The 23288-nt window shown below is 41.7% G+C and overlaps 2 protein-coding genes across 4 annotated transcripts in view; one reads left to right on the top strand and one right to left on the bottom strand.

Moving 5' to 3' along the window:
- arhgef49 (Rho guanine nucleotide exchange factor 49) overlaps positions 1-13172 on the bottom strand; it is a 65213-nt gene extending 52041 nt beyond the window's left edge. Inside the window, exons 1-3 of one of the 3 annotated variants that reach the window (XM_084362477.1) lie at positions 12910-13172; positions 3910-3981; positions 3223-3296 (exon numbers count right to left, since the gene is read on the bottom strand). The gene's annotated coding sequence lies outside the window, so the exon portion shown is untranslated. Of the gene's footprint in view, positions 1-3222; positions 3301-3909; positions 3982-12909 lie in introns of all 3 variants that reach the window. The other 2 variants (XM_084362476.1, XM_084362475.1) reach the window with 2 other exon arrangements.
- A 5104-nt stretch (positions 13173-18276) lies between these two features.
- eaf2 (ELL associated factor 2) lies at positions 18277-22342 on the top strand. The gene is made up of 6 exons (XM_084362000.1): positions 18277-18457; positions 18878-18972; positions 19318-19454; positions 19704-19873; positions 20051-20293; positions 20812-22342. Exons 1-6 carry the CDS (start codon positions 18313-18315, stop codon positions 20853-20855), a joined length of 834 nt encoding a protein of 277 aa, XP_084218126.1. The 5' UTR covers positions 18277-18312; the 3' UTR covers positions 20856-22342.
- The last annotated feature ends 946 nt before the right edge of the window (positions 22343-23288 follow it).

A 23288-nucleotide genomic window follows, 5' to 3' on the forward strand; every position in this document is an offset into this window, starting at 1 on the left:
ACGTAATCTCCATATCGTTACGTCTGCGTCCCCATGAGATCACGTGAGCGCGCTGTTTGCTGTTTATTATAAATGCACCAAACCAGACACTGTGCTTCCTCTGTGTGAAGCAGATCAGATGAACGATTCACGAGACATGTGAACTACACACAGACAGACTTGTTTTATAGTTAGACTAGTTGGTATAGTTGGTTTAATTTATTCATAATGACATTATAAAATCATTATGTTACTTCTTCATAAATTTGTCTTTAATCTCCTGTTTTTCCTGATGAGGAGTTGAAACTAAATGATGTTTACATTTTATGTCAGTTTACAGTGAAATTCTTTAAAAAAGCTCAAATCCTCACATTTGAGAAGCTGGAACCACAGACTGTTTGATGAGTGACTTCAACGACTGTTACCGATGATCAAAATGTATCTTAATGTTCTGTTGATCATCAAATCAATTCATTGGCAAAAATACCAAGACCGTGTCTTCCTCCATTTTCAGTGCTAGAACATGGCTGCGTTAGTGTCGGGGTGCTGTGTGCAGGCTGATGTGCCGATCTGCTCTGCTTAGTCAGTGTCAGATATGCTGGTAGCGTGTGTGTGTGTGTGTGTGTGTGTGTGTGTGTGTGTGTGTGTGTGTGTGTGTGTGTGTGTGCTCTCGTGTGCTTTTGTATTGATCGGACAAGGCAGCGCAGTAGAACAGGTGACCTGTCTGGAAAAAGGGAAATAAATGAAAGCAGGTCCACACGTCTGCATCATGACCCATTAACCTGATCCATTATTTCATTTTCCATCAGTCCTAACAGGTCTGATAGGACGGAGAGGCGGCTGCAGAACTCCATCACACTTTGACATTTCCACGTCAGATGTTACGTAAAGAACACTCTCTGACCCATATTCTCTGACGTGTTTATGAGCGTACAGTATGTGTACACACGCTTCCTCCTGACCCTGTATCGGTTCATTTAAAGGCCCGTGTGCAGAGCGGAGCCTGTTATCGTAATCAGCATGTCTGCAGCTGCACAGTACGCTGAATAAACTCATCCCTCCTGATGAGAAGCCTTGAAATCCAATTTTCCTGTCAATCTATCCGTCTCCACAGTGTACTGTACAGTCCCTCTCGGAGCTGCGTCTCTTCTACACCATCCACATGCCTCTCTCATCAGTCGGCCTTGATTGCTCTCCTCCAGATGATACCACAGATCTGGTTAGAGCGACTGCAAGGTTATATCACTCTCATCATCTTTTCCACCACAGATATATACTAAACAGGCTCTGCTGCTGAAATATCACCACGGGGAAATAAAAAAAAGCTGCACTTTCTTTGCCATGTTAAGTAGCTTGATATTGCCACATAGCAGAACAGAGTGCCAAGAGGTACCAGCATGCATCTTGAATGAGGGTAAGCCAAACAGGAAATGCCAAATAAATCTACTGCTCTGCAGAAACACGACCGGGATTCATTCATCTGCAAAACGGACGACTCTCTTAATATTCCGCCTGAATTAATCGCCTCAGTAGACACAGTAAACACAGGGTTGTTGACACAGCGACGCAGATGGTGCACTGGACTGAATGTATCGAATCCACGGAACTGCACTGGATCATCTTCCGTCGAGGCACAGAGACACACAGACCCATGTTATCCCTCTTCTCCCGAGAGACGACAGCTCGTGAAGTCTTTGCGCTGCGTGGGAGGCGGAAATAAAAATACATTAGCCATCAAAGTTCAAGCGCGGCAGTCTTCATAGTAATAGTAAGAAGCTTGGGCGTACTTGAGAATCATCAGCATTTACACATCAATAGAGGAGGCCGGCTGAGGCGTATTATAATGCAGAATATTCAGACGGAGCAGGGCGAGGCTCTTTGAATCTCAATGACGCTGTACATGTGCAAGACGGAGGCAACAGGCGAGCGCTGTGAACTGTTGGAGGCGCTCATTGTGCACGAGGACGAGGTTCATGTCTGCATCAAACACAGTTGTGCCGAAGAGTGTAACATTATGCAACAACGGTGACATAAGTGAGACTCCAAGGAAAAGAGCTGAAGGCCAACAAGGTCGCTGCTCTCTGAATGACGGCACATGGAGGAGCCACAAGAAGAGACCTTGGGCTATCAGTGGATGAATGAGCGAGGCTGCTGCCATAAAAAGAGAGATTGTAATGTTAAACATGGAGCAAAAGAAGTGACTATGAAAAGCTTTCGCTTATTTAAGTGAAAAAAGAAGCCATTTTCTTTTTCTTTCTGCTTTCTTAAGCGACAGGGTTAAACTGCACAGAGGAAGCAACGTTGCCGGTCAGGCTGCAGGTCAGCTGTGTTTTATATCTGGAGAGCAGAGGAGCGTGTGCAGACCAACGTTAGTGCTGCATGAAAACATTCAGCCTCCTCATTCATTTCAAGGAGATCACTGCAGGGGAGCCACACAGAGGGCTGAGGCAAAAAACATGGAGTAGTGTGGCAAAAACATTAAACCTGGCTCCAGTTTTTATAAAAACTGCACTGGCCAGTCAAAGACAAGTTTGTTGTACCTCGCGTCTCAGAGTATTTTAAACTAAAGTGTTTCGGTGTCTGATAGCTTTCAAACTCATGGATCTATTAATCACATCAGTCTCCTGGGTTGTATTTCATATCTCTCTGTGCGTCTGTATATTCAGAGCCAATGATCGCTGTAGTTTGCAACAGAAGACTGTCGGTGTGGCCGTTCTCAAACGTATTCAAACGCGTGGACCCAGGCTGAGGTTGAGGACACAGGTGACTTTTCTAGTAAAGTCCATTTTTTATAGCCCAAAGTTTGACATTTTTCTCAGATGGCTTCAATATACGATGTGACGCTTCCTGTCACCGTCGTTAGACCCTCGATTTGTAAAAAGAAAAGACTAGAAAAACAGGAAAAATGAGAGAGGGAAGAAGAAAGACCACCAGCAGAACATGTGGTAATACAGCAGCAGTATTTCTCAGACAGCAGGACAGAAAGAAAAGAGTTGGGCGGATGTGCAGACCACAGTTTAATCCATATTTTACCAGCCACATCATTAAAGGCAGAGCAGACAGTCTGAGAGTCAGACTCTCCACGCTGACACTATCAAACTAACCAACCTCTCTACTGAACAAGCAGCCTGCCGACTCAGCTGCTTTCAGGATAATCCTTCCTACTGGTAAAATGTGCTCTGACCTGAATCCTGATAGTCCACCACAGGAAGGTTGTGGGCATGAACACACACACACACTCACAAGCGAGCTGAAGCCGTCTTGGAGCTGTCAGGTAGAGTAGCACAGAGGCTTTCAGTCTCATTAACATTCAGCATCTGGCTTCACACACACACACACACACACACACACACACACACACACACACACACACACACACACACACACACACACACACAGGGAGCAGAAAGAGAAATAGATTTTAAATGCCACTGCTTTCAGCGTACTTCGCTGTGTGGCATGTTCAGTTATGGTTCTTTAGGAAAAATGCTCTCAGGCAAAAACGCACTCAGTCAGAAAGTATTTTTGTTTTTTTATTTAGTGGAAGAGCCACTAATGGTTATTTACTGCAGGGCTGGCCACTGGGAGGGCTGTGGTGAGTGATTCTTGTTGTCAGAAGAGATTTTTTTTAAAAAGAAGAAGCTACAATCTGAACCTGTTGAGTCCATCAGCTGGCGTGCTGTGTTGTGGTTTCACAGAGATCAGACTGATCAGGTGATAACATGGATCCGTCACAGTGTGAGATCTTCAATGCATACAGTGTATTCTGTCATGGATGTTACTGTGAGGAAACACCTGCCTGGTCTTTTGCTTCTGAACATTCAGAAATGACATATTACCGCGATATTTCTAACAATATTACTGTCATTATGTCTGTGGCAAAGTGTTTATGACACGAAAGAATCGCTGGGTGATGAAGTAAAATCATACCTTAAAGCATCAGTGTCCTTCCAAACCGATGATGTCGTCCTTTTACTGCTTGATGGTGCTCAAATCTTGATTCTTGAGGAAAAGAGAAAAATTTGTCATTATGAGTCTTTGTTAGATCTTAGTTAGGTTAATGTGTACACTTGTTTATCTACAGGTTTGAATTCTACCATATTAGTGTTATTAAAAATGTATATATTTCAAGTTTATGTCAAGTTTCATGTTTGAAGAGACACATTCTGCTCATTTTCAGGTTCATCATTTTATTTTTGTCACAATGTCACAGATTTAAAGGCGGGACTACTGACGATGCATTCAGGAGCAGTGTTTGACTCTCACCTTTTAAACTTTCAAGATTTCTTTAAAGGTCTCCTTTAAGGCTCATTGTAACTGATTATAATATAAATGATTGTGTAGTGCTGTATTTTGATGAGGATGAAGAGAATCCTTGATATTTCCTGAGATAGTTATCGTGCTGCGAAAATCTCATACTGTTGCAACCCGAGTCTCAGTGTGGTTATGAGAAGTCCTGAGGTTTCTGCTTTGCTTCTGTACTTTTGTCTTATGTGAGCAAATTACATAAACTGTGTTGGAACGGAAATAAAGTATGTGATCTTTATTCAAATTAGGGATGCAAGATATTGGATTTTTGCCAATATTACACAGGCCAATATTTTCCAGCTCATTTTGGCCGATTGCCAATGGCGATATATGCACATATACTTTTCCACCTAACTGCAGAGAACATCAAGCTTCTCCTCAACAGTTTGCATCGAGTGCCCATGAAATGTGTCATGTTAATGGCCTGCATACGGGCAGAACTGTGCATTTCAGGCTGCAACTGACAATTATTATTATCGTTGATTATTCTGTTGATAATTTTCTCAATTAATGGTTTGGTCTATAAAATGTCAGAGAAAAGTGAGAAATGTCAATCAGTGTTTTCCAAAGCTCACAATGCCGTCATCAAACGTCTTGTTTTGTCCACAACACAAAGATTCTCAGTTAACTCTCACGGAGGAGTAAAGAAGCTGTATAATATTCACATATAATGTAGGAATGAGAGATTTTTTTCTTTCTTTAAAAAATACTCAAAAAGGTTAATTGAATATTAAAAAAGCTAGAAATGAATTTCATAGTTGACCAAAACAATTGGTAAATCTTTGCAGCTCTAGATACTTCATTTCCATTCTCACTGAGGTGCTGATCTTATCGTATATCCCTGAATCAAATGACCTGATATCTACAATAGTACAGTAATAATACAACTCTTAATCATTCATGCAGAGACACTGTTTGAATCCTTGTCTCTAAACGTGCTGCCCCTGCATCACTCTTGTTGGAAAAAACTGAATATGTGTAGTGTAACACAGGTGTTAATGGGGAGTCTGCTCCCTTTTTCTCCAGCTGAGCCACGTTTTTTTTCTCTTCCACAGGGAAAAAAGAAAGAAGTAATAAATGGACATTTGGCCAGAGGTAGAACAGACTGGAACATTAAAGCATGTAGCGTAAAGAAGAGGAGAAAAGTGGTGCAGAAAATGAGAGCGAGGTTACAAATGGTTGTCAGTGAAGGAGAGAGAAAAGGCTGGATGTGGACGGAGCACAGCTGGAGCCCTGTCTGCAGCTTTACTCATGGTTACACCACATGATGGGTGGAGAGGTCTCGCATTCAGGGAGCTTTTACCCTGCCACGGGCCATCAGCGAGGCTGCCGCTTTTAGAAAATGACTGCGCTGACAGGAAACTGCTGCTGCTGCTCACCGAGCTCACTTCAAAGACAGCGCCTCCATATTTTGTCTGATTTACTAGAAACCTGCCACACAGTCACCTAATGAGTACAAGTACAGGGTTTCCAGTGGATAGTCGATTCATCAGGGAGGTAGTGAGGGGAGACGATGTCAGGTCAGAATTAGAAACATAATTTTTAGACCACGAGAGATTTTTATGAAAAAATGAAACAATGCGTTATATTTACCTCTGTGTCACTGATTATGACCCACAGCTGCAGGTTTTGTACTATTCTATGCTAACACGAGCAGAATAATAAACTTCAATGGATTATGCAGGCTTATCCAGATAATAATATTAAGGGATGAAGCCTCATTAGAGAAGGTTACACCTCTCAGGGAACACTGGCATTAGAAATCAATGGTGTGAGCAGGTACAATACTAAAAGTGACAGGTTTCTCATGTTACAGTACTGGGTTTTTGGACAAACAAACTCTGCTCTAAGTACAGTACACAACTCGCACAGCAGTGGAGAGATGGTGCAGTTTTCACATTTCTATGGCTTGTGATCTGAAGTACTTACTATATTTATCTGCAGTATTTATATATTTGTTTCCCTGACTGTGAAATCAGATATTTTGTGTAGAAATTCAAACTCAAAATTTTAATATTTACAATTAAATGAATAAACAAGCTGTTCTCAGAGGAAAATAAGGTCTCAGAACACTGTTTGAAGCTAGAAAGGTGGAAGGGTCCACCACATATAAACAAAGTAAAACAGCATGACATTGTGTTGTCCTTTAAGGTCAGTTTGTTTATTCAGTTTATTCAGTCATGACAACAAAGAGAGTTTGATTATTTAGTTTGTTTAGGCAGAAAAAAATAAGCCAATAAAGATCTTTCTCTTCTCATTACCACAACTTCAACAAAACTACAGAGTGCTCCTTTAATTAAATGCATTCCATCATCATGTATTTTCAGTATTTTACTGGTGTAGATGGTAAAGGTGAAGCTAATTTTAGATACTCAATATACTGTTGGGTATTTTAATAAAACAATTAATTTGATCTTATTAGAAGATCATACTGTATGATTTGTCTGTTAGCCCAGTAAAGCTGACAGATAAATTCAATAAAAAGTACAATATTGGCCTCTTAAATGTAATAAAGTAGAATTAACATAAATGGGAAATTCTCAACTACATGTACTTCATAATTGCACTCATGCACAAACAGTACATGAGTAAATGTACTTGACTCTTTAAGATAAACTGAACCAAAATGTGATGAAATACACTTGACAGCACCTGATTCAGCTGCGTTTTGCTTGAAGATGCGCAGAGAGCCCGTTGTTGATGAAATATTGTAGTTTGAAACTTTCAAAAATGAACTCAAATAATAGACTGAAGAAAAATAACATTTATTATCTATTAACATTTATCTCTAGAGTCAGCTAATCCAGCTACTAGCTGCACAGTTAAAGGCGCAACAGGAAACTTTCCCCCCTGGCATTTCCAAGTGCTATTATTGTTGGCGCTGCTGGTGCAAAGACAACTGGATCGTTTCTGTTTTCCTCAGAGTCACAAATAACAACAACACAGGGCAGAACATCAGTTCACTCAATCATTTAGCCTACAATAGAAATGGATCACCAGTTAACCTTCCTTTCCCTGGGTGACGGTGCTTGGGGGCAGACAACACTGTAGTGACAGTGAGGTTTTTAGTGATGATGATTTAACACTAATGGTTTCATTACTCTATATCCATTAAACCGTGACATCAACATTTACTGCAGAATGATACATTGAAGCCGAAAAGTGTCTGTTGACACTTTAACTGAGCGTAACAGCTGATGTCAGCTCCAGTTAGCAGCAGTTAGCGACTGAGTTGGTTGGAGTATGAATTTGACAGGTGGTCGATTCTCACGAATAAAGCAGGAAACAACCATATACTATGTAAAGATAGGGTGGAGTGATGGTGCCCTGAGCCGAGAGTGACACGCCCTCCCTCTGACTGAGTACGTTTACACTTAAGGTGAGAAACATTGATTCAGAGTTGATCAGCACTGCTTAGTTTTCAGTTTGGATTGTATTTCAAGTACAAATACTTAGTTACTGTACTCATGTTTCAGGTATCTCTACTTTACTTGAGTATGTCTTAGACTTTTCCTCAAAATGTCTGAACTTTCTCCTCCTCACATTTTCAAAACCTATCAACCTATCGTCGCACATCACGCATGGCAGACGTAGTGATACGAAATAAAGACGTAGGAAGAGTTCAGTACTTCTACTTTTACCAGAGTCTTTCTTTTATACAAATATCTGAACTTCTCCTGGAGGAGAGGATGGGTGTACTGTTGACACCTCTGCTAGTTTTACAGCTTGATTTGAGTTTCATGAGCAGTGTGTGTTCTAACTTTATTAACAACGCACATTAGTTTTTGGTCTGAGATGCTGGTGCTCTCGAGTGATATCAAGTGACAGTGGATGTTTCATATTTCACCTTTAATCATCACGCGTCCAATGTGGAGTTGCTGATGTGTGTTGTTTACTGTCAGGATCATGGTCAGACACACGTGCATATTCCAAACTGATTAAATCAACTGAATATGAAATAGCTGAAGCTTGTTAATCTCTGGCGCCTCTGTCTGCATATCAAACAACCCTGCGAGGAATATCAAGGCTGAGAGACTCACGGTCAGAATCCGTATTTTGTTTGTAGAGTCTGATTCACTGTTCATGGCCTTCACAGCAGCAGTGTGAGCGTGTGTGTCGTACTGTATGTGTGTTTATTTGAAGAGATCTCTCGGCCCAGCCTCGTCAGACTGACAGAGCATGGATGCTCAGCGCTTGTATTAGCATTTTATCAGGTGACCTTCCTGCTCTCAGTCGGCCTCTTACAAACTGTTTTCTTTTCACCGCAGCCTTCACTCTCCCCAGCGGAGACACAATAAGCAGCTCTGTAGGACCGACCCTGTTCAGCTGAGATATCGCTCTCTCTCTCTCTCTCTCTCAACAACATTTACTGTCTGCAGCCACATTTTGTCAAAGGGCATAATTAACTGTTTCACCTCCAGCACCAGCTCCATGTCTCCCACAGGCAGTTTATTGTTGCCACAGCTGCCTGATTCTTAATTACTCTGCTGGTAATTAGTAGTTGTCCATAATTGGGATAGGGACTCCTGATTGTCACCCGCCCACAATGGCCTTTGTTGATTGTGTTTGTTGGTAATAGGGGGAGGACGGGTGACGGGACACTCACACACTCCATCAGTCATGCTGCCCTCATGCAGCTGTGACTGATGCTCTAACGGGACACCAGGGGATGTGTTACAGTTTATCCTCGGAGCAGCATTCAAGAACAAAGGAGGTCCTCGGGAACAACGGCTTCAATGTGTGAGGGTCAGTGCTGATTGGCTGCATCAAACACACACCCACCGTCGTCGTGGCTTAGCTTATTGCTTTTGACTTTAAATAAAAAAACCTCAAGATAGGCGAACATCCGAGACGTCTCTTCCAGTTTGAATTACCTCGGTTTTTATGCATGTGTAATCACCGAGCCTTTGAATCAAGGTGGCATTTCTCTCATCAAGGCTAAGAGGTCTGAGTGCCTTTTGATAGACGTCAACAGCAAAGTAGAGGCTTTTTATAGACTCCTGTCTGCATCGCTTCTTCTCTGTACTATTTAAAAATGTCCCGGCATGTCGAAAAGCTGCAGCTCGAGCTGTAAAACACAGAAGCGTGTGGTAAAACTGAATCGAGCCGAGACTGGTTTGCCTCCCCTAGAAGACTCGAGCCATAAAAACTGCTGGCAATTGGACATTAAATGACGGGGCTGGTGATATAGTATTGAAATCATACTTCCATTATCTATACCTGCTGATCCCGCAGAAGGTCACAGGGGCTGGAGTCTATCCCCCCTTACCCTGGATGAGAGGACACATGTCCAGTCTATCACAGCGCTGACACAGACAACCATTCACAATCACATTCACTCAGAACTAACCACTGCGCCACCATCAGGCAGATACAGTGAATACCCAGCATAATACACTGCCATGATCACACACACACACACACACACATCAGATTTTTCATCAGTTTATAAACTCAAATTACAAGCTCCACCCAGACAGTCTGTGCTGTTTTTAGTCCAACAACACAGTGTTTCTATTCTGCGTGTGTTTGTTGGACAGTGTCAGACACACTGTGCTCATATAAAGTGGTGTCGTTTTCTGCCCACTTGTACACTGTTAAAAAAAACCAGCTCATTATAACCAGAATCCTTTAATGACCACAGTAATGACGCTTAGTTAATCTTTGACTTTCTATTACTTGATTGAAGTAATTGAAAGTCAGCGGACTAAAAAATACCTGATCTCAGCCAATAAGTTAATGGACGGTAATTATACTCCATCCAGCCGAGCAGATCCTAAACCAGCACATTACGACCTCAGAGGCCCCGGGGCCCTGCCACGCGTTTCTGCTGGCTTAGCCTCACACATCGACCTGTCTCATCAGATCTACTGTTATTGACTCCTCCAGCTGTGTGTGTGTGTGTGTGTGTGTGTGTGTGTGTGTGTGTGTGTGTGTGGTCCACTTGACCTTTTATCACATCAGCTCACTGATAAGGTCCATGTAGAGCTCAGATAGGAGCAACAAAGCAACACAGTGGAGGTAAATCTATAAGAGTGTTCAGTATGGAGCTCGACATGCTGTATACTGTCTGTCACGTTCAGCCACAGAGGTAAAGAATAAGGGCTGCACGGTGTGGTGGGAAAATCATATCATTGATTGATATCATTGAATCATTCATTGATTTAAGAATATTAATCACCAACAATCCCAAGGGCAAGACTTCAGTGTTCGCTGTTACAGATTCCCAAATATCCCTGAGAACATTATGTCAGTGAACACATCGCTTCCACTGACGTGTTAGTTTGAAATAACGGAGACACGAGGAAAGACCTTGGTGAAATTCCTCCACACTCAAGAAGAACATGGAAAAGACGGTTGCAGTTAGCGCTTACGAGCAGAACTAATCAATAAGTCAGAAAACCACACATGCAAAACATTACGGAAGCTCAGCCGTAAAATGTTCCCAGGTCGTGTGGGGAACGCCTTCCTGAGAGCACCAGGACTGAATTCAAAGTGTTTTCCACTCATGTGACCCCCATGTTGGAAAAAATACTGAGTCCTTTCATCAAGTATTTATGCGCAGCGAGCACGAGCTTCATTATACAGGATCCTCCATTCCTGGAAAACAAAGAAACTGCTGCTGGTGCAAACAACACTATTTTACCGTTTTCATTAACATTATCTGATTGTGGTCTGGACGTCAGCCAGCACTCCCATCACGCTCCAGGCATTTCCAGTCACGGCTCAGATGCACCTGCCTGCTGCTGAGGCCCACTCAGCCCCAAAACACTGCACTGAAGGACTCCCCGAGGAGCTGAGAGAGTCCGGGGACTCTGGGGTGGAATAAATAACTCCACTGCCTCCACATTGTTTCATTTACTGAATGGCATCACATACAGAGGAGAGACATGAAGTGATGACAGTCTTCTGTCTGTTGCTGCAGGGATTTACACTCTCACATCTGAGGTATAAATCATCATGAGCAACAGAAACCTCCTGAGCTACAGACACCAACGTCCTGCAGGACGGGCCTACTGTATTGTCCTGCCGGGGTCAGTGAGGACAGTGTCCAGGCTGTTGAGACAATTCCCAAAGGTGAGGCCAGTTCAAGCTAGCAGCTGTTTCAGTCCTTTGATTCAGGTAATGACGTTAAGTTATTTATTCAGACGGAGCTCTGTACAACACAAACCTAACAATGAAGACTGCTTCAATACTTTGATTAGTTAATCAAAAAAATGTAATCAAGATACTGTCTTTTAAAGGTTCCCTGTGGATTTACAGAGTTTTGCACACCTTAGGGTCGACAGGTGCGTAGGAGAAGAGCGAAGGCCGACAAAATCAGGAAAAAGGTTCTCTGTGGAACTTCTGTGTTGTGCTGGAAGTCGGTCGTTAGTTTATTTTAGTGGACTCAATTTCTAAACTTACGTTAGCTACTGTTGCTCTCTGTTAGCGGACTCCATTTCTAAACTTACGTTACCTACCGTTGCTCTCCGTTAGCGGACTCCATTTCTAAACTTACGTTACCTACCGTTGCTCTCCGTTAGCGGACTCCATTTCTAAACTTACGTTACCTACCGTTGCTCTCCGTTAGCTGACTCCATTTCTAAACTTACGTTAGCTACCGTTGCTCTCCGTAAGCTGACTCCATTTCTAAACTTACGTTAGCTACCGTTGCTCTCCGTTAGCTATAATTGGAACTGATAAACATAAGTAGTTAAAATAAAAATCTTAAGGTCAATGTGGAGAATAATCAGTACAATTTACTCAAACACTGTACCTAAGTACAATTCGGATGTATTTTACTTGAATATAATATACTTCATACGTCCACTCAACAAAATGTACGTTACAACTTTAGTTCCTAGTTACTTTGCAAATACAGATTACTGAGTGTTTATAGGCTAACACATGTGACATGTAACCAATCAGACAGTGTTGTGGGCGGGACACTGACTGAGACCTGAGTGGTGACTACAGACAGACAGAGGGAAGATGCTGTATCAGAGCCAGGACAGTGCATTTTAAAAACGTTTATTCTGTCAGCAATCAGACACAAAAAACTGATATTGCTAATCAGGATAATGCTGACTATCAGCCCTGATGATTGGCCAGGCTGATAATTGGTCTGCCCTGGTCAATAGATCTCAGTATCTTTGAGGTTACTGGAGTGATTATCAGACCAAATAAGTCATCTGGAGACTGGAGATTTTTGTCTTCAAATCAATTACAGTAAATTACTCAACAACAAAGAAATTATAAATACATTCCTCTGTGATGAAAAACAGGGATATTAGGAGATCTCATTTAGACCACAGGAGCGTAAAGCTTATTTTGTAGATTCACACGTTGCAGAGTGAAAACATGTTGTGTTTAGACGATCTGTGTGGAGGTGTGATGGGACACGACGCGGCGATGACTGGGTGATAGCAGCTCAGGTACAAAGACTGCTTTAACTGGTGGAAACATTTAGCACGCGAAGGTCAGCGTAAAGCCACAGATGATCACCATTTAACACAGATCCATACACAATACTGCAACAACGACTGCTGGAGCAACAATTCTGGCTCCATCCATCACCGTCCACAGAACTAAATACTCATTTACTAATGTGTGTGACTGGTTCATGAGCAGGAGACTCACTCAGAGTTGCTTCAGCTCGTCCCATCAGAGAGGAGAAGTCCTGTGTCGGTCTGGATCAGGTTGAACACTCGCTGCTCCTCACACTGAAGGAAGGATGGGGTCTGATGGGAGCTACAGACCGGGACGGACCAGGACGGACTGGGTCAGACCGGGACCCGTACATAAACCCACACTCTGATGGGTCGGTCATTGAGTCTCCGTCCTTCCGTCCCGCAGGTTTGAGGGATTTTGTACCGGAGGATCCGGATGCACGAGCTCGCTCCTTTGCGGGGTTCTCCTTGGGAACTGTGCTGCTTTCAAGTGCTGCTCGTACATTCAAAACTCCCCGTTTCAAATCAAGAGCATGTTGTTTTTACACCCCACACCATGATAATACTGTAATAGATATACCATTTAAATAGTAGCACATCCAGAAATTGTATTCGCAAAAAATATCTTTTTGTCGTTCAATATGTATTAAAGGTGAAATAAGTGAGAATTGTTGTTGAAAACATCCAAAAAATGAAATCCTGGTGGTACACCAACACCAACAGCTCCCCCAGTTCTCTGAGCTCCCAGTCTGGACCACTTGCTGCACAGCTAAGTGAGCTAACTAGCAGCAGTTAGCGGTTACTCTGGTGATGCTGCCCCCTGTTTGTTTTGAATATTATTCTACAGGTGGCCACTTCTTACATATTGCACCTTTGTGCTACTTTTGTTTGGTAAAGTAGGCTAGTTGATCAACAAAACAGCAAATGCATGTTGGCCAGAAAACTCTAAATGGGTCTTAAACTTAACTTAAAAGTAATGCATTGCCATGATGATGCCAAAATATCTCTCAGGCTGCTCTCTTATTTTTTAAAATCAAAAGATGGGCATATAAAGAGGTTAAACCGCAATTTGATTCTATAAAAGCAAACATGCTCAGTAAAACACATTATTTTGGGTCTACAAGGTGCTCATAGTGTGCAGTTTAGATGTAAATACATTTGCAACATAGTCAGAATATGTGCTCAATCATTAAGGCAAAACTTTAAATAACATGTAGGAAAAAAGCTCAGAAACGCAGCACATAGTGTTCAGATCAGCTCTTGTGTGATGTGCACTAATGAATACTTAAAGCACGCACCGTTTACAAAGTGCACACTGCTGATGTCCTGCTGACAGGTTAGGTTTTTATGTGTGTGACTGTTGGGGACCCATAATTAATTTTCAGCCCAACCACTCTTTGTGAGTTGTTGTTCACGAGTTGTTCGTATTGTAATTGTTATATTTACGACAGCAAGTGAAGGCATCACTAGCCATACGACAAACGCTCTGTCTCTGCTCCTGATTGGCTCAGATGAAAGAAGCTGGCTGTGCGCGCACTCAGCCCATATGTCCCCCTCCTCGACCCCCTCAACACTCAGAGGGCGGAGATCCCAGACCGTGGAGGAGGCCAGTCCCCGTCACTCAGCGTGACCCGCAGCTGCTGGCTCCTCGTCTTTAACTACAGACTGACCAATATGAATGAATTAATAAATAAAGAGACTCCCCTGTGCATTGTAACAGACAGAGTATTTTATAAATAGCACAGTGAAAATATAGAGTTATACAGCCACGTTAGTCATGAAACATATGAGGTATAAGAAACAAAATACAACAAGACCCTGAAAATAGATGATTTAATAAAAAAAGAGACCGAAAACTACTCTAATATAATATGTATTGACTGTTTATCAGGGCCTGTACGTAACAACAATAATAATGATGATAAATAACATTACATCTACCCTCAGTCTTGGCTAAAATTTGTGGTGTTGCACTGGACTAGTGTATAGACTAGTGATACTATCTGTATCAGATAGTGTTTCTAAAGTTTGCTCTTCCATACAGCTTAACGCTGTGGACAACATATTAGAAACACTTTGAGATTTAACGCAGTCTGATGAAACATCACCACAAAGTACACACTCAACATGTTTAACATACACTGACAGCAGCATTTAGTACTTACTACACACACACACACACACACACACACACACATATATATGTATATATATATATATACTACAAAGAGGAAATAAATAAATAAATATCTTTTCAAGAACACAATTTATATATATACATTCTGCATGTTAAAGCAAAGGTAAGTGTCACATCTGTTGTGATTGTTGTTGTTGCTGCTGTTGTTGCTGCTGTTGTTGTGGTTGTGGTTGTTGTTGTTTTGATTGATTTTGATTGATCATTGATTTATTTTAGTTTTGGATGGTAGATCTGGATCTAACTTATATCAGGCGTGTAAAAGCAGAAGGAGGCAGCACACAGTGTGTACGACACATTGATTCACTCTGTAACACTACAGGCTCATATCTACAGTGTGGTTATGAGCGTGCACCTCTGTATGAAGCAGAGCTCCAGACTAATACATTGTTGTGCCTAACTTTCCCCTGAGGGGCTCCAGCACATAATTTTGGGGCGCCCGATGATACGTATTAATTTAATTTCTTAACACATTATAAAAATGATGTGAACAGGAATAAAAGATAAATGTTTGTCTTCTGTTAAATCGCAACACATGTAATGAATGTAAAGTGCTGACGTTTAAAGTGCAAACAAACTCGACCAATAAATAAATGGACCTCAGATAGAGTTAAAAAGCCTTATTATAACATTATAAAAACCATTAACTGAAGTAAAGAATTAAACTTTGTGGCTGTAGGAGGAGGTTTGTCACAGTATTCATTTCATCATGTTTACCAGTAGAGCAGCTTTCTACAGTGGCTGAGAGCGCTCTCTGTGCAGACTGTCGTCTTTCACCGCTGCTACTCCCTCACAACCTGGGAACTCTCTATTGTGGCTCTACCACCACAGTATTGTGAACTCTGGGATAGTTGCTTGGAAACAGTAAACCTTACCTCCCACGGTCCAGGGGCAACCACAGTAACCGATATCACCAGAGGAGAGCCACTGTTTACCTCCAGCCATGGAAACAGACCCCTGCTGGTTTCTCTTCACAGGGGATACATATACAGGGAAACAGGACTCCTGTCCGGCTCCAATCTATACTGGTCGGGTTTCAGCACGACACTGGCATCCTTAAATAGCATTGTACTTACAAAATAATGGAAAAACAATTAACTGAATTCAGGAAGACTGTGAAACAACCCAATCAAGTTCTGATAATCTCTGTTCATCCTGAGCCTCTGAATTTTCTTGCAGCTGATGAACTTTACTCTGATTCTTATGCTTTAGACCAGAGGTCAGAGGTCACAGAGCCCCAACGTTACTGGCTTTTACTCTCTCTTCTTTATTCTATTCTATCACAGAACCACCTGCACACATGCGCAAACACACAGCGCCTCATCCTCATGTGGTGTGAGTGGACGGGAGGACCACGCTGTGACAGAGTGGTGATAACACACTTGTGTAATCTGGACATTCCCCTTGTCTCAGATGTTGATCCTTTAATGTTTGAAGGCAGCAGAGCATATGGCCTTGTTAAAGTGCAGACAGGGCAGGAGTTTAAGGCTTAGGAATCATTAAGAGTTTAAAGAAAGGAAAAGAGATTATTTTCACTGCTCAGAGCGCCTGCAGCCTGTGGAGTCAGTAAGTGTTACTGCAGCACTTCATTAGTCCCTCAGTACCCGACCTGCAGGACCTCCGCACTGTGTTTCAGTTGCTCCAGATAATTCAGTAATTAGGTTTACGGCTCATACCAGTTGCTGCTCCCTTCCTGTCAGAGTTACTCCTGGTTTACTTGTCACATTTTGCTGTTGTTTCCCCCACACAATTCTCATTATTTTACTTGCAAGTTACAAATTCAAGCTGAACTTTGAACACACTGTCAGAGCTCTCACTTATCGATATAGTATGAAACTTGTTTTTTAGAGCTTATAATGCAGAAAAAGATGCTTGGAGTCATTTATAATAATTCAATTCCCAGGGTAGTTTACTGTTTCAGTGCACTGATGTATTTTTGGTAAATAAAGTTTACTGTACTGTAAAATATCCTTCCTCCATGTCCGTGTTTGCTAACTACATTCGAGTAATCATTGCAAAAATATGTATCGGCCCACAAATCAATACGTGAATCTTTCACTTCCTAATATCAGTGTTGGCATCAGCCTCAAAAATCGAGTATCAGCTGTGCTCTGAAGTAAACCAAGAGCAAAAAAGGCTTCTCCATATTCTGGATTATAATGATGTGTTTGCTTGATAAGCTTCACCTGTTATTTTACCTTTCAAAGATCTGAAAAAAGAAGACACGCCCACATGGAATCTTGCAACTTGATCCAAACTCTCAAATCTATTGTCAGTGTCATGATGAGCTGAGGTGACCCGTGGTGGACAGCTACATATATCACACACATGAATCTGAAATAATTGTCTATTTGTCATCCACAGTTCTACCATTGTGCTATCATTGTGTGTATCTACATTTTATCTTTCAGGTTTTTCTTTAGACTAAGAACACTGAACTCAAGTCAGAAACCTTGGTATTATTTTAGACTCAGACTTTAACTTCAACAGTCACGTCAAATCTGTCTCCTTGTCTGTGTGCTACCAGTTAAAAAACAGCAAGAATCAAAGGAATAATGCATGATCTGGAAAAACTGACCCACGTTTTTATTTTGTAATGGTCTATTCACAGGGCCCCCAAATACTACACTACATCAACTCTGACTAATTCAGGACGTCGCTGCCAGGGTCCTGATGAAAACTAAGAAATTTGACCATATTACTTTTGTTCTACAATCCTTACACTGGCAGCCAGTTCCTCTGAGACTTGACCTCAAAATCCTGTTACTTGTCTACAAATCAATCCATGACTCTGAGCTGAAATACATCACTGACATGCTCTTGCCTAATGAACAATCCAGAACCCTGAGGACATCCGGGACCAAGTCTGGTTGTCCCTAAATCACAGCTGAAAAAGTTTTACACTGCTGGATAAAAAGTAAATCCTCTTAGCTTAGCATTCTTATTGCTTTTATTTTTTAAAATGCTTTTAGTAATTTAGTACATTTTAATTTATTTTAATTTCATTTATCCGTGCACCTAAATATGGGAGTACTTAATGTGTTCTTTTATCATGCAATATCACTTAATTTAAACTGCACTAGTTTAATTTTGCCTTGTTTGAAATTTCACACACACACACACACACACACACACACACACACACACACACACACACACACACACACACACACACATACATACATAGAAAAGCTAGCAGCTAGCAGGTCATACAACTGTGATTTTAGCCCAAAAACCATGTGACGTTTGCCCTGAAGCTGCCCTGTCATGACATCTTGATTGACAGACGATGAATCAATCAGACGAGAGAAGAGTCCGCTGGGCCAATCATAATGAAGAGGAGGCGGGACTAAGCGGTACCAATGAGGTGGCGAGGGCTGTGCCGTACATGGTTATCGGATGAGACAGAGCAGAAAGTTTACAGCACATGAAACTGTCAGAATGAATGGGACCGCTTATTCCAACTTTGACAATCAAGAACATGTCTTGAAGTTGGGAGAGACGTTTGAGAAACACCCTAAAAGTGCCTTCCACACAGTGCGATGTAAGTGCGACTCTACGTGTGTCTGGATTTACAGTAGCTAACAGTAGCATGCTAGTTAGCTTCATGGCTAAAACTCAGTCGTTTGACGTGTAGCCAGGTTAGCTGCCTCGTCAGTCCGTTTGTATCCGCTTGCTGTCGGCCCGTTTTAACACGGTTACAGTTCTTCGTGTTCTTTGTCGTCTTCGTGAGTTGGTTAACAATTAGCTTTTAGAAAGCATCGGTGCTCCAGCTGTCAAAATGTTAGCTAATGTTAGCCTTGTGTCAGCCTGTTCACCAGCACCATCTGGTGGTACCGGAAGACAACTGCAGCACTGAGGGACCAGCCGTCGTTGTGATGGGATAATGTTTAATGCTGCTATTGTTAATATCGCACAGTAAATATGTAATTCCTCTTTTAATTCTTTCTTTATTTTGTCACAGACGACTTCAAACCAGCCTCCATCGATACAACATGTGAAGGGGAGCTTGAAGTGGGCAAAGGAGAGCAAGTCACAATCACTTTGCCCAACCTAGAGGTCAGTGTCCGTAGTTTCTGTCCAACAGAAACAGGTCTGTTGTTCGGGTTTATTCACAAATCATTGTTGAGTTGTATTCACACTTTTTCTAAGTTAAATACTGTTTTTTTAAACTTAAGATATTAACATTTTCCTACTTTTCGACAGTAAATAAAGAAACTGATATTTTCACCACCAGACTTTTATTCCTGGACTGAGTAAATGCTTTCAAACAGCCCTTATTAGTGAGAAACAACTACTGATTAAAAAAACCTCTAGATAATAATATTGTAGGCTTTATTTAAAACTCTCTGGGGAAAGGGGACTCCAACAAATGACCAAAGTATTTCTGTCTGTGTTTTTTAGGGTTCAAGTGCTCCAGTGACGGTCTTCAAGGGATCCAAGAGGCCGTACATGAAGGAGTGCATCCTCATTGTGAACCATGACACAGGAGAGTACAGACTGGAAAAACTCAACAGTAACATAGCTGTGAAGAAGACCAGGTGGGTTCATACAAATGATATGACTAGTGTTGATGAAGGTACTCCATCATGCAGGTCATGGTAATTCTGAGTGGTGTATCGTAGGCAGCTGGACTTGACTTTGACTGGTGTTCATCTTGGTTTACTATCTGTGATTTGTATTTATGTTCCATGCACTTCTTTTTAATGTGCACGTCTGGTTCTATTTCAGTTTTAAACTCGTGCAACGTTATAATAGAAATATTGACACAAAACCATGTGCGTTAACAGGGCTGAGGGCAGCAGTAAGATCCACTCTCGCATGGAGCAACAGACCAGCCGCCTGAGCCAGCAGATGAAGAGTAACAGCAGCAACAGCAACAAGTCATCAGCCAGCTCCAAGAGCTCTCCTCCCAAAGAGAAGACGTCTCCAGCATCACCCATGGATGACATCGAGAGAGGTAACATGGTCTCAGGCACAGAGTCTGTTCAACAAAAATTATTTTTGTTGATGGTTTTAGCACATTTTTTTCACCTGGTGGAATGGTTAGCCGGGTACGTTTATTGTTTGACCATTTGTATTTATTGAATGTGCACTCATAAATGGGGATATTTGTCCCACGTTTGTTTATGTACAGAGTTGATGGCAGAGGCGCGGGTCATGGACCAGCTGAGCAGTGGCGACAGCTCCTCAGACTCCAACAGCTCCTCGTCCTCCAGCAGTGACGACAGCTCCAGCAGCAGTGACTCAGAGGACGAGCGTAGCTCAGCACCACCCGCGGCCCCGGCCCCCGCCAACCACAGCATGCCTATCATCAACACCAGCAGCAACTCCAACAGTCGCCACCAGGAGAGTGGAGGAGGACTCATGAACACACTCAGTGAGTAGCCCTCTCAGCTCCATCTGAATATGGAAAGTAGATTATCTTGGTATCTTTTCTTTACAGAGAAGTGGACACCAGCCGGCTGCTCCTCAGCCACGGATGAAACTATGAAAGCAGAAAGAAAAATGACTCGACACTCATCTAATCTTTGTCACACTTTTATCAGCACTTTACTGCAGTAACAACAGTTTTCATTCAGATGAAGGGGAAAACAATTGAAAAAAAACATCTAAAAGTCCTACAGAATTATAAAAATTTTAAACTCGAACTCGGAAACACTGTTGGTGTGTTGTGAACTTGTCTGAAGGTGAGGAAGCGCCACAGGAATCAGGAATCGTCTGTGAAAAGAAGTCTCCCTCACCGAATGTACATCTGGTGGTCTTATAAAGTTACGTGCTTTACAACCAACCAAACATGAGAGGAGAACCCAGTGAAATGAAACGACAATAAAATACTAATGAGAGCTGAATTAATTTAGTTGAAAGATGAATGTAACCAGTGTACTTTCGTTGCAGAGAGTGACCTCCAGCTGAGTGAATCAGGCAGTGAGAGTGACTGAACAACACGAGGACGTCTGCCTGCCTGTGGACGTCAGGAGACACCGCGCACAGACCTGCTCCCTTTAACGTGGGACTGTCTTCTCTACATATCTACAAATATCATTTGTTGCTTCTGCGCCAACCAGCTTCATATTTTCTGTCACATTTGTTGCTTCGTGATGTTTATGTTTTGTGTGAAGAGTACATGTTAAAGAGATGCCTTAGCTCAGAGAGACGCGATGCGGTCCATGTAAGAGAAGCAGTAAATCACGACAAACTATCATCTCACTGGGTGCACGTGTGGTTCAACTGACCAATTACATCAGAGGCAGAATGACAGTGGTGTTCATGTAGTGGAGATGGAGGTTTCTGCCCTCCAATCAATCGTCTTAAACCACCACTGGAGTCTCTGCGGGTCAGTTTAACAATATTCAGAACTTTTGTTGTGCCTTAGTTCAGATGTCGTTAATGTTCCTTCGGTTCAGCGTGATACGAGTCTTCTGCTTTCATCTTAAAGAGTTCTTGTTTATTTGAGCTGTTAAGGCTTTTGCTTTGGATTAACTGAAAACCCCCAAAATATTTTAATTTAAAGCTGCATTAATGAAATGTTTTTTTTGTTTTGTTGTTTTGGTCACTTAATGGGAAGTGAAAAATATGAAAGATATCATTTATGTCTCATATCTCCTTTGGAAAGTTACATTGCAAAAGATGCTTATTTACACATCCAGAAGTCCCAGATCAACATTAGCATTACTTTGTGTCTCTGAGAAATTCAAGTCAAATGTCCAGTCTCCTTTTAGTTCTGCTGCCGGTCTTAGCCAACCCACTTTAGGTGCTCCATGTCCACTGTGTCACCGTACGCGATCCGTACACATGCACACAGATGCCTGCTGTGACTGGAAACGCTTCAAGAGGTCAGAAGGGTGGCTGATGATTTCCCCCCTGTCACATCGCACCCATTCATTCATTTTAATTATTCATTGTTAATATTAAGATATAGATTATTGCAGCCTTAAGATTGAAGCCTTGTATGTTGTGAAGTCTCAGTCTGATTTCTGGCAGAGTAGTGCACTAGTGTTCAGTTGACTCACTTTGGGTCATGCTTTGTAGCTTTAAACCTGCAATACTTGAATCTAATTAATTATTTATATTTCAAAATATATTTGACCAACGATGAATTGCTTAATATATTTTATATATATTTTATTAGCCAAGCAATCGGAAGTGAGAGTTAGTATGAAGTGTAGTGTGTAACAAGCCAGATACTTTGATAGTGCGCAGCAGCGTGAGTCTGACAGAACTTCATGTGCCTTCTGTTATCATCCTTCACCCTCATGTCACTGCTGACAGGAAGCTGCTGTTTATGTTCCAGCTTGTCTTTATCATCCCAGCTGACTGACACAGTCAAGTCATTTGTTGAGCCTTAGGGAGAAAGATTGCCTTGGAGCATCATTTGTAAACTATTTGAGAGAAATTTCTTTGTAGAAAATAAAGATTTTAACAGTTCTGTTTGAGGTTTTGTATTAATTATTCATGCTATGTTTGTGCCACGGTGTGTAGATGTATTATTTAACAACCTTCAAACTATCACAGTGTGTGGTCTTTGTTTTACATTCCTACACACACTGACTTCATACAAAACGTTCCTCTGATGTCATTGGTATGATGTCTTGTCAGGTTACAGCAGGAAATCCTTGGTCATCCTCTTCCTTCCTTTTATGTAACTTGTTTCCTCACTGAGTTTGTATCGCTCACGGACAAAAAAAATAAGATCCATGTCCTGCTTTGGTCAGAACACACTTCTCAAAAAGCTACGCACAATTCTCCACATTCAGCACAATCTTCGTGAATAAAATCATTTTTTTCTGCCATCTAGAACGCTAAACTCAGGCGCCAATGAAGGAGAGGGGAGGAAGAACCGCAATACTAAGGGAAGTCGTAATCTGATGACGTGGGCCACTTTGTGGTTAACAATAGTGTAACAGTGAATCAGAAACATAACTTTTTATGAAACGTGTTACAACACAGTAACATTCACTCCATCTAAAATCCATCTGATACACCAAATTTCATGGCAGCTCACTCTTTAAAAAGGAAAGATATCATTTACAATGAAAATACGTAAGAATGGCGAAACATGTATCTGGTTGACACTCAGTTTGTGGCGGCAGTGTTGAAATGTCATTTTATAGGTCATTTAACATCTTAACATTTCATCATGGACCAATTAGCACAGAGCTTAACACTCAGATACACACAAACATGCTGACCAGCATTCATTGTTGCAGGTGTTATCATTACATCTATCAGGCTGTTGAACCAACTCAGTTGTAATCATCATGTTACATCAGTTTGTCAGGTGTCAACTATCCACAGAAGTAAACATTGATATTACTAAAGTCATTCAGATGATTCAGGTTAAAGCCCCATTACACTGAGAGAGTTAAGAGAGG

The sequence above is a fragment of the Pagrus pagrus genome, assembly GCF_965226575.1.
Source record: "Pagrus pagrus genome assembly, chromosome: 9".
Classification (NCBI taxonomy): Eukaryota; Metazoa; Chordata; class Actinopteri; order Spariformes; family Sparidae; genus Pagrus; species Pagrus pagrus.

Bases quoted from the DNA above. Each gene is read 5' to 3' on its own strand.
- eaf2 (XM_084362000.1), top strand. From the start codon at position 18,313: ATGAGACAGAGCAGAAAGTTTACAGCACATGAAACTGTCAGAATGAAT. The intron at 18,458-18,877 runs GTAAGTGCGACT...ATTTTGTCACAG, and splicing joins TGCCTTCCACACAGTGCGAT to ACGACTTCAAACCAGCCTCC. The intron at 19,455-19,703 runs GTGGGTTCATAC...GTGCGTTAACAG, and splicing joins ATAGCTGTGAAGAAGACCAG to GGCTGAGGGCAGCAGTAAGA.